Source organism: Parus major, chromosome 3 (genome assembly GCF_001522545.3).
Source record: "Parus major isolate Abel chromosome 3, Parus_major1.1, whole genome shotgun sequence".
In the NCBI taxonomy this organism is placed as follows: Eukaryota; Metazoa; Chordata; class Aves; order Passeriformes; family Paridae; genus Parus; species Parus major.
The window spans coordinates 19929359-19941637 of NC_031770.1; the positions used below are offsets into that span (position 1 = coordinate 19929359).

Consider the following 12279-nt stretch of genomic DNA (forward strand, 5'->3'; position numbering starts at 1 on the left):
ACACGGGACAGATGGGGAACGTGGTGTTAATCAGCTTTGCCGAGCGCTGAGAGGAGCAGCCGGCGTGAGGTGGGCGGCGGGGTAAGGCACGAGGGGACGGTAGGAACGGCGCTCCTGGCTCCCCGGGGAGCGGGGGTGTCCCTCGGGAATAGCGCGGTGGGGATGGCAGCTGACAGGGAGCGGTGCGAGGCTGAGGTAAGCGTCGGGGGGCTGTAGGCGTGAGGTCCAACCAACTCGGCCGAAACCCTCAGCAGAGACTTTCAGAGGCCCAAGCTGCGTGCCCCGGTTTGCTGCCGTGTCCCGTATTCCTTACTGTGGCACACAAAGGCAGGTGACGCGACAGATCCGGGATAAACTCCGCTGGGCCATGAGCCTGCGCGCCCTCGAGCCGGCCTAATCCCATGGCCTTGGCTCGGAGAAATGTCTCGGCCCTAGCCGGCAAGGGTGTGCAGGTGGGCCTGCTGGCTGGGGTCTGGACGAAGAATTCAAACCCCTGAAATCCCTAGCCGGCCATCACCTAAGGTGCAAAAGAGCAGGTTCCTCCTACGGACAGTGTCTGTTTTCTGTGGTTTGCAGATCCCGGCTGTCAGCCACGTGCATTTCGCTGGCCAGGAGACGTAGATGTCCCTTGCGACTGAGTCCTTGCATGGGTGTTTTGAGGATGAAGCGCTACATGAACTCTTAAAGCACAGCACCTGAGGACATTGCTACCGACATGGACATCATTATTTATTTACGCTTGCTTTAATCAGGAGGAGCTTTTTTGTAAACATGAATTGCCGGGCTCTTTCCTTGAGATGTCGTTTCTTATTTCATGCTATTGAAACATTAATCTTAACTTATTATGACTCCTTTGTGTTGGTCAGCTCTCAGGGACATTTCCCTAGGCTTGAAAATGTGGGAGCTTTCAAGAATGTGTCAATCGTGCCAACTCAAGCCACTTGTGGGCTGCCAGACCGAAGTACTTTTTGTCATAGCTCAATAGCTGTTCAAAGTATTATATCCTGCACTCAGAGGTTTTGTGTTCAGGAATGTCCATATAGGTCGTCGCCTCCATCCTACAAACCCCTTCTTTCAGAAGGCCTTGGTACCTGTGTCACAGAGGACAAGAGGGACTTGCATCCAGGGTCCTCCAGCAATGCTTCCAGTTTTATTTTTCATAATCACAAGGATTGCTTCTCTACTCCCCGTCCTCCAAGGCTTGGAGCTTCATTTACGTTAACTGTATGGTTGAAACCTGAGCGAGAAGGTGTAATGTAAGTAGTATTGAAGGTGTTTACTTTCCTGGTGCTCTTAAAAAAATTGATCGTTGTAGTCACGGTCGTTATTAGCAAGCTCTTTAAACTTTTAAAAGATGTGGTGGGAAACTGTGATGTTTATAGAGCTCTGTTTAGGTTGGGGTCTTCCCAGATGTCAAGATAAGTGGCTTCAGTTTCAGTGGCATTAACTCAGATGATTAGTCCAAGTCCAATGGCTTTCAGTATTTGGAACTATTCATACATAATGTGCATGTCTTTACTCAAAAAGAGAAATTTGTGTTTCCAATTCACATTTCTTCTAAAAGCCGCTAGAAAATTAAGTTGTCACAGGGTTGTGCTGATGCTGCTTTCATGATGAAAAAAAAGTTATCCAAGATGTTAGGACTTTTCCAACACAAGTTTGTCTTAAAAACAAACAAGGAAAGCCACCAAAATGTGTATTTTGGACACGCAGAAGAGAGATCATAGTGTTCCTGGAAAATCTGGGGAATGTTGTCTGACTGGCAGACTGTGTTGCTGCTTTAACAAACGATTCCTGTATTTAAAGTGTTAGTGAAATTTCACTGGCTTCTCACAAAATAGAGGTGGCTAAGCATGCTCCTTCTCCTATTTTCCTACATGTTGCATTTTCAGGAAATACTGCTGTTAGAAGTGACCTTGCAGCTTGCCTGGGCCTTACTATAATGAAAAACCTGCTTTTTGAAAAATGCATCCCAGATCCTGCAAAAAAAGTTCTGTTATCTATCACAAAATGCAGAGCCTTCTACTCTTTCTTACCTTTGTTGTGCAGATCTCTTTAAAATAAAGCACACAAAGAGTATAGTTTGTTCCTTTGGACTACATGCCACAAATGATTTTATACTTGTGTTCGTAACTTATTCTTAGAATGTAGCTAATGATCTGCTTTGTTGAGGCATTCTTGATACTTATTTTGTGTGCTGCTGTGAAATAGTCACTTGTCTAAGGGTAGAAAAATCATCAGAAAAAATAGAAATATCTAAAATCATAATGTAAAATTATAGTTTGTTTTATGCAGCGATAATTATCTTAAAAAACATGACCTTACTGTAGAATTTGTGGTTATGGAGTGGAAATAAATAATGTCTGCAGAGCAAAAGGAACTTTTGAGTTGAAGTTAAATCATTTCAGCTGCTGGTATGTGTAAAGCCATCTCTGGAGCTTTGGCCTATGATTTTCTGTATGATGGTTGAATCTTGAGCATCAGAGTGTCCATTTCTGCTGTGTTGCCATGAATTCTGGTGCACACACACGTGGGCACATCAGAGTCTCCCTCAACCAGAGCACATGGCTAACTTGAAGCAGAAGCATCTTGCTAATTTCCAAGCAAGCTGTTGCAGCGATGTGTTGAGTGAGATCTGTGAAAGTCGTTTGTCAGTGGGATAGGCTTTGATGCATGGAGCCTAAAACAATGAAATGTTATGTCCTTAGTTTCAAATAATTAAGTGCTGTGAAGAAACCAGACTCTACTGATGACTGATAAGCCATGGACTAGTGTAAAAGATTAGCTTCCAATTGTGGCTGTGTTAATAACTACAGAATATACATATTCCTGTTCAGTGAGTTTTATGGATCACTTTAAAATTTAAATGTTTTTATTCAATTTTTGTAATAGATTGCTCTTATGCCTTGTGAAATTTGCTGCTATTCAACACATAGGAAAGACAATGGTAAAGCCCAGTCCTGAAGATGGACAGCAGTTATTCCAGTGGTCAGGGTGATATGCCACTGTCCAGGTGCTTTTGTTCCACTGCACAGAAAGAATTGTGTTAATTTTTCTTTTTTCATAAAAGGAATACTGAGCTCCAGTTCTGGTGGAACAGTTGTTGCACATGAATAGCCACTGATGCTTGACTCAGAAGGCATCTTACGAAATAGAAATAATTTACCAGCAGACTAAGATGTTTTCCCTTTAATTGTATTGGTTTACTGAATCCTTCAGGTTGGCAGATGAAGTTTGGCTTACTGGATTTCTTACATTTTGCAGTCCCTGATGGGGAATTGTCCCTGTTACATGTCATTTGTGAGACCTTTTAAACACTGTTATCACAGCAGAGGAGCCTCACAGAACTGGGATGCATTCTAACAAAGTCTTTGTGTTCACACCAAAGCATTAGGAAGATCAGCCAGAATGAGCTGCTCATTTTGCCAGTAGAATGACTGAAAGTTTAACAAGGTGATTTTTTTACTGGCAAAGTGCTCTTACATAAGTACAGCAGACCCTGTGTTTTGGACATGCCATACTGTGTTTTTGTGCTGTTTTATGTGGTCTGCCTGTGAGAGTGTGTGCTTAGGAAAGAGGCTAGGAGTGTTGCTGCACAGTATCCCGTTACATCCTGTGACATCCTGATGGGTATGTACCCATGTAAGAGAATAGCAGGATTTTTGTTAGAAGTTACTGTGCTAGCTGAAATGAGAGAGTGATGTGAGGATTCAAGTCTGAAGGCCCTTTAAAGATTGCACATAAGCAGAGACGCCAAGAATTTTCTTCATCAGTTTCATATACCAAGTTTTCTTACGTGAATCTGGGAGACAATACACTTTGACACAGAGAGAAGAGTCTCTGTTACAGATTTATTTGAAGCCCTGATGTTATTCTAAGATGCTTAGTAGAGATATTTGTAGGCATGCTTTTAAGTCACTGCATATTGGAAATACTGAAGAAAGGAAAGAGTGAGAAAGCATTGACATTTGTACTCTAGTCTTTAAATTTTCTTTCCCTTTGGACAGTAAGTGAGCAGAGAGAGTTCTTGCCCTTGAGTTTCATTCTTGCCTTGTGCTTCCTCTCTTGCTGCATGTACTCATCAGTTAATATAATTGCCTTCAGTAAGCCCGTGTGTAGCCTGTGTGTAAGCATTAGCACAATATAGGAAACTGTATATGATGATAGGCCTACACAATGGAATAGGATAAGAGTATGGGTACAAGCTTTGCATATGTGGATAACCATTGCAGGAAGCTTATATCAATGTAGTGTGAACTGGAGCAAGTTCAGATGCCCAGAAGATACTGGTTGTGGCAAGAGGTGAGCTGAGACCTTTTACAAGCAAAAGGATCAGCAGGAGTGGCCTGATTGTGAAGTCAGTAGCACATAGGTTTTTTTAAACTTTATTTATATAAGGGACTACAAACATATGGTATTAGTTATTATCCGTTCAGATGTTTTACATTAGGAATTAGACTGAAAGGGATATTTGCCTCAAGATACCATGCATCTGATTTTGAACCAGTGCAGATGTTCCATTTGCCCCAGTTAATGTGTGGGCAACACCAGTGCAGTCACGTTAGATTCTCTAGAATATTTTTCTCTTTGAAAGCTGGCAGAATGGATTTGTGTTAGTGGCTTTTTTCCCCTCCAACCCCACCACTGAGATATATGTAGTCAGGTATTGGCTCTGTGGGACTGCAGGTTACCAGAAGTTGAAGACTTCACAAAGAATAGTGGCTTCTCTCTGTAATCATGGCTGGAATGGAAAATCAAGCTCAGAGTCAGAAGTAGTGCCCCTTCCTATTTCACCTATGTTAGAACTAGTTTGGATTTTTTTTTTCTTTTTTTCTTTCTCCTTCCCTCTCTTCTCTTTTCCCTCTTGATTTTCCTCTTTTACTAGTAAGTCACAATTCACATTTGTTCTTTCCAGTTTTCAAAGTGATGTACATCAAGGTCACTTCCCTTCTTAAAGTCATGACACCTTTGGGGATAAAAACAATGTGGGGATGTTTGTTTTAGATAAGTAAAATAAACAAAACCCTGGATTATCCAATTATTGTTTATCCAGGAACTGGGTAAATCCAGTTCCTAAATATTTTGCTACTTAGCTGAGCCTTCCTTCACGTTTATTATCTAACAAAACTAGCATGTTTACAAGCAAACAAAATATTGAAAAGACCAGTGGACAATTTATTAAGAAATGTGGTTTTAGTAAGGTTGGGAAAACAGAAGTCTTCATTTTGCAAGGTGTTTCATTGACAACATTCCAGCAGGCTAAAATAGTAACAGGAGGAATTAATTTTTCTCTTGGATTTAAAGATGAATTAGTGAATAATGGCAGTATCGAAGAACAACCTTTCTGATAGGTTTCTTTTATAAATGCAGAGTAGATGAAGACACTTATCAGCAGATAGGGGTTTTCTGCTTTTTTTTTTTTGTCTCTGAAATATGTGTAAGTAAACACTAATCTCATACAAATTTTATATACTTCTCTCTTGTGACTTAATGCACTAATTTAGTCTGGTGTAACTGTTAAAATATTTGACTTTTCATGGGTCAATACATTGAGAACTGTATTTCTCAAACAGCTCAAATGGGAAGGGTAGAATTTTATAATTTTTTTTTGTATTTATGATTGCTGGAATAAAATATATAGTTGTTACACAATCATATGGAGCCTACAGTTTCTCAGGACTCTTGACATCATGGTGATTGGATTAGCAAAAACATTTCAGCAGCTTAAAATGCAAAATAGGTTGCTATGGATGGTATTCTCTGTACCTTACATGACATTGTTGCATTTGCTATTGATGTGATTTCTTTGTGGGGAAAAAAAAGTTCTTACTAAGTGTCTGGATATATTTCTTGCCTTACTTTAATTTCTTAGGTTAAAGAAAGACACTGCAAAGAGTAGAGTGTAGGGTAAGCTGCTGTTAGGGCTGCCTTACCTGGACAGATTGGGTGGAAAGATGGAAGACTTATTACCAATGCATGTCATTTGTACTGCTTTCTGTGGTTATATTGCATTTGCCTTGTTATACTAAGGAAAATTAAAGTGCCTCCACAGGATGTACGAAGTTGCACAGCTTTGTATGAAAAGTGGCAGAGACCAGCACAGTCACTGTGGTTTCTCTTAAGGAACCTTCAAGAAAGGAGGCAAACTGGACCTCTCTTCCACCCCCAAATGAGCAGGGGTTGCAAGCACTCAATAAACAAAGCAAAACACAAAAAACAACTTACCAAAACCCCCAAACAACCCAGAAACCTCTCAGATCAAGACAGAATATCTTTGCTGAAGTTCTTTACACTTAGTACATCCTGTGACTTTCACTGTCACTGAGCATCTTCTCAAGAGCTGTATTTTTAATGTTTATTTTAATACATTCTGGTTAGCATCACTTTACAGGATAGCACCTTGGCAAGAATGTGTATATGTGTGTGCCTCTGACCTTATGTTGTTTTTCTTGGTTATTTCCAAAGGTGTGTGATAGAAAAGGCTATTGATGGGCAGACTGTGTTCAAACTCACAATCTCTGAGAAAGAGACCATGTTTTATTATCGCACAGTAAATGGTTTGCAGCCACCAATAAAAGTAACGACACTGGGGAGAATTCTTGTGAAGAAATGGATTCATCTTAGTGTGCAGGTGAGTAAAATAAAAACCATTTAATATTTGTTGAAATACAACATTTGTGTGAGAGTGGTATTACTGTATAAATATAAAAGAATAAATTGGGGCATGTCAGTGATAGCTCTTGAGTCTTGTAGGTAAGGATCTTAATTGGGAGCTCATTTTGAGGCAATTGCTAATTTAGCAGTTGAAAGAAATGCTGTGCCTATTCTTCTGAACAAGCAGGCTGTACAAAACTGAAAATTCTCCTTTAAGAACATGAGGATGTGAGGTGAGGAAAAGCATATACCTTGTAATATCCTAGGTACTTATATCTAACATTACCAGTTAGTCTCTGGTCTCAGATTATTTCCTATTGAAGGGAATGCCATTCTCATCTGTGTATTCTAATGTACTTACCTTATGGAGCTGTGTTCCATTTAATTTTAAAAACTTCTTACAGTGCACATAAGTAAATGTGTAAGTTTGTGCAGGATCAGTCAAGCTAGTAAGTTACAGAGCTGCTATCTCTTACTTTAAGAATATGATTCAGAATTGTTAGAGCACAATCCCTGTGTTCTAAAAGTCTTCTGTTGACATAACTTTTTAATAATTGTACAAATATCCACTGAGGATAAAGCAAAATTGAGTTTGTTAAAATTTAAACTGTATGTACAAAAACCAGTAAACAAACACAGAAGAAATTAAAATTCAGTTATTTGCATGTCTTGTAATTCCCAACAGACACCCCAGTAAATTCTATTTGTGAGCCAAGTTCAACTAATAATTATAAAACACAATTATCAGGTATTGAAATGTTTATCTTTTCCTTCCTTCATTTCCTTTATGCGTTCTATTAAATTTCATTTGGTCTACAGCACAATCAAGAACAGTTTTGTTGCTTTCTTGAAACTTGCTAAAAGGTATTGACTGTGATTTGGATTTTTAGTGCTGATCTTGTCACTTGTAAGAAGTATCTAAGCCGACATCTTGATTTTTTTGCAGTTTTCTTTTTTCTGGGATAACAGCATAGTAGTGTGAATAAGATTTTGGCTGTTGGATTAAAAGAGTGACCTTAAGGTAGAACTAATGAACTTTACACTTCAAGCACTCCAAGGGTGCTATATTACTGCTGTTGCTGTCAGCCACATTTTGTTCCTCAGAAGCTGCTAAAGTCTGGCATGGCCAAGTGAAAGTGAAAGGGCTGGTTAAATACACACACAGATCTTGAACTGCATTACAAAGAAAAGTGAAGCACCCTGTGGAATTTGGTCCTTTGTTTCTCTCTAGAAAGTTGTTCAATTCATAGCAGGAGTAAAGAAATACAGCTTCTATATCCTTCAAGAAACTGCAGAGTCAATGTCTTTTTGAAGGAGCTCAGGGTAGAACCTTCCTGTGCCTCGTGTTGTTGTAGGATGCAGCTTGCCATTAAAGATGATAATGGCCACACCCTGATCCATTTAGCTCTTGGCCTGGCTATCAAGGTTTAGGCAAAGGTTTATTTGTTTGTTTTTAACAGGGGGCCAAAAGCATTTTTTTTCCATAAATGGACAATGACAACACAAGCAAGACTATACAAAAATATGCAAAAGTAACTTCCATCTGGAAGTGTCTGTGTCTCATGCACCCAGATGCTAGGCAACAGACACCGTGACAGAGGAGTGTGAAGTATTGGTTACAGATGTGAAACTGAATTTAGAGAGAGAAAAAAATATGGTGGGGTGGCAGATATGTTTGGAATTCAGGTTTAAGAGCATATGCCTATTCAGGAATGATAAAAATGAAAGCTAAATGGTGGAATAGCACCCAATAGTAATTAAATGATAAGAGGGAAGGAAAGAAGAAAGGATAGCACAGACTGAAAATAATTTCTTTGGAATAAAATAATTCTAGGGGAAGAGAAGGCTAGTAAATTAATTCTGCTGAGGTAATCTAGGAATTTAAATCCTTGGGTTTGTATTTAGATGTGTAATTTCTTAGAGGGAACTACTACTAAGAACTGTGTCATTGCAGAGACTTATTTTCCAGTTTATAGCTAGGAAATTTAAGTTCTACTAACAAGAGCAGGGCCCAAACATTCCTGTGTGTTCTGCATGAAGGGTTTCTTTATCGAATAGTTGCTGAAGCAGAAAGTCTGAGTATACCAGTTTTGTTAAGTGGTGAGGGCATTATCAGAGGTGTAGGTCTCAAGAACAATGTTGAGCATTCATAACTAGAGTCAGATGAAAAAGAAGAGTAAGCAGTTCTTTGGTTCTCTAAGTACACTTTTGGATTTCAAAGAGAACAAACACATGCAACTATTTTAATGAAACAAGACAGACTTTGGAATCTGGAGATTGAAAGAAAAAAAGCCTGGATATTTTTAAAAATTAATATAATAGAATTAAGAGAAATTGCTGTCCTTAAAGAGGAAAAAAAAAAAAAAAAGGTATGTACTGCCTGGACTTATTTGTGTGAATAAGTACCCCTGCAGTTAGAGAGGACAGAGTGTGTGAGTGCAGGGGAATGGGGAAACAGATTCATGGAAAATGCTATGTAGGATAGAAATAAAACTATAAAATGATTGATATGAATTAGACTGTCAAATGATAAAACATTCTTACATTTTTTTTTGTGTAAGAAGGCAAGACATGAGTACAGTGAAGGTGAGCTTGAGATAAAGGATGATTTGAGTAAGGTCCTCAGAATAAATAAATACCTTGGTTCTGTTTTCAGAAGTCACAGAGAAAAAACAATCAGGGTAACAGAAATTAATGTATGGAAACAAAAGTGATCATAAAGAGTAGAAACATGAATTTGCAAGCTTATTGTGTACATGCTGCTGCAAACAGATGGTCTTTGTCCAAAAATTCTGGAAGACCTGGCTCATAAAATCCTTTGTCAAAGAGATATTCTATCCAAAGCTACCAGTCAGAGATGGAGCTATAATGCTTTTATTTAGGAAAGGTGTCATGTTGATGCCAGCTAGCAGCCAAGCACCTGGACCCTCCTCACCCCTGCCAGTGGAACACGGGAGACAACAGAAATAGCAAAAGTGAGAAAAACTCGTGAAGGAAAGGGACTGGGAGGGGAGCAAATGATGTAAAGGCAATCATTCATCACTTCCCACAAGCAGACCTCTGGCCAGCCAATTTCTTAGCAGCAGGCTGCCTTGGAAGTAAAACTCCTATCTCCTCACATTTCTTCTTCTGCCCTAGCTCTTATTGCTGAGTATGAGGCTATAGAGTAAGGAATATCTTTTTGTCCCAGCTGTCTCCCTTCCCAGTTTCTTGGTCCAACCCTGGCTTACTGCTGAGGTGAGATGAGGAGCTGAACTGTGAAAAGAGAAGGGCAAGACATTGGGCAAGATCTCTTCAGCAATAACTAAAATACTAATGTGTTATTGATGCTGTTTCAGCCCCAAATTTGAAACACAACACCCTACAGAGTGTTGTGAAAAAATTTACCTCCACCTCAGCCAAAGCATGTACCAAGAGGAATGAAAAAGATCTTGGCAATGCAGACCTATGTCTTGATGCAGTGGCGTATGAGGATTTAGAAAAGATCTTTAAAGAAATAAATAAAGATATGGAACTAAATGAAAAGGGATAAAATGCAGCATGGATTTTCTATAGATAGCTCATCACTGTCTAACCTCTTAGCTTTTTTTTGATGAGAAAGCTGATTTTCAGGCAAAGTAAATGTGTCAGATTTCCTCTATCTGGAGTTGAGTTTAGCATTGATGTGACAACCTATGAGAAGTTGTGGGGTCAAAGAGAATGCTCATGAGGAGAGTTGCAATAGATACTGCTCAAAGGAACTTATAATCCTGGGGAGGGGGCAGGCACAAAACCAATTTAATTACTTGAGAATTAGTCTTTGGACCAGCCTTGTGTTTCATTTTTGTTAATGATCTTAGCAGAAATATTAAGATTGTACCTATCATAGCAGCTGGTAACAGATATAATCAGAAAGGGGAACAGTAAGATGTCTTACAGGAAGAATGGCATGACCAAAAAGACTAGGAGAACTGGCATGAAATAAAATTGCAATTACAAAATGCAAAGTAGTGAACTTGAAAATCCTCTACAAAATTTTCTATTGTTCTAGTTGTTTTCAGTTGGTGAGGATCAAATCTTTCAGGCTTCTGAAAGTTTTAGGGTCCTTCTGTGTGTTTGATCTTGATTTAATGATATTTTTCAATGTATGTATTTTTCGCTGTGTATTTTTCGGTATATATTAGCAAAAACTCTGAAGGTACACAGTGGAGTAAAAGATATATAGCCTTAACTTCAAAGAATCTGATATGCACTGAAGTGGAACCTCAGAAAAAATGGCATCTTAAAATCTTAACTTCTAAAGAAAAAATTTGAGCGTAATTAAGGCCAATTGTGTACCATATTATCTCTGCAAAGTGAAACCAACATCAGATTTATCCTACTTATTAACAGCAGCACTGTTGTGTGTTTTCGTTTTCAGTTTCAGTGTTAAGAGTCTTTCCCTTTGATACTTCAGAATTTATTTAACCAATTAAGAAGAGTGGAGTTTAAACATGAATTTGCAGATACAGATGAGGCTGCTGAAACAGGAGATTCTTTGAGAACATGTCAAATTGATGTTTTTGTTTCATATTTAGTGTCTGCAATTATAAAAATAGTCTTTTTGCTAGCCTTTATTTTGCCTGATCATATCTATGTAACTCTGCCATGTTTTGGCAGACTATAGCACATTAAAAGCTTTGGAAAGTAAGTTTAAAATCTAAATGCAGAGAGGTAACCGTGACTGAATTACTCTCCTGGGAGGAAAATGCTCTTAGAGTGCCTATTGAAATCAGCATTATCATTTCAATACATGTCAAATATGAGTCATTTCCTAGTTTAGGCAAAATTTCTTTATAAATCTTTAAATCTTTCAGTTCTTTCAAGAAAAGGTTAAAGTACTTATGATTTAATGAGACCGCTTTACATCATAACTGTTTGACTATCAAGAGAAAACTTGTCCTTTTCAATTTGTGAAATTATTTTATTTTCTGCACAAGTTTTTGAATACTTTACAGTTTATTTTATAAGCAAAGAACCTGAGACTTAAAAGCAGGGAGGCAAACCTTTATTCTATACACTCCCTGTGTATGTCTTAGTAAATACAGGGTGTTCTAAGCTGTATAGTCCCTAAGTTTAATAAGGACACGAGAAAGCAAGAAAGCATTTTGATTTAACAAACCACTTTGGTCTCCTCTTTGAAGTCATTGCTTACTATCTATTAGGAGTAGTTTGTCAGGTCCAAGAAGGGAGTGGAGAGTTTGCATTAATTCTGCATTTGAGAGCTTCATGACTATTAATTGCAATTGTGTGTTGAAAATATTTGTGAGGATACAGTCTATCCATATGGCTGGTGCTCTGTTCCCGCCAGACAGTGGAAATGAAACACAAGTTACAGTCTGTCATGTATTTGAGTGTGTGTTTCAAAAATGTTCAGAGACACAGTGAGCAAGGAGCTGTTCAGCATCTATTCTGCTACTGTTGCAGGCTGTTCAGGTACTGCTACTGGACATGCTGTCTCTGTGTTCTTTGGTATCAGTAAAACTTTTTATTTTTTTCCTGCATCCAGAGGTCCTACTATGGTTCTTGCCTCTTTTCCTCCTGTTCTATTGGTATTAGGATGCTGACTGTGTAAATTTGAACACTCAGTTGTAACTTCAGCTTCTT

At 38.6% G+C, this 12279-nt stretch overlaps 1 protein-coding gene across 2 annotated transcripts in view; it reads left to right on the forward strand.

Moving 5' to 3' along the window:
• Positions 1–581: 581 nt before the first annotated feature.
• The window catches only part of USH2A (usherin), a 368965-nt gene continuing 357267 nt past the window's right edge, over positions 582–12279 (forward strand). Inside the window, exons 1-2 of one of the 2 annotated variants that reach the window (XM_033513296.1) lie at positions 582–1256; positions 6466–6631. In XM_033513296.1, coding sequence (XP_033369187.1) covers positions 772–1256; positions 6466–6631 — 651 coding nt within the window. In that variant the 5' untranslated portion in view covers positions 582–771. The remainder of the gene's footprint in view (positions 1257–6465; positions 6632–12279) is intronic. The other variant, XM_033513295.1, reaches the window with a different exon arrangement.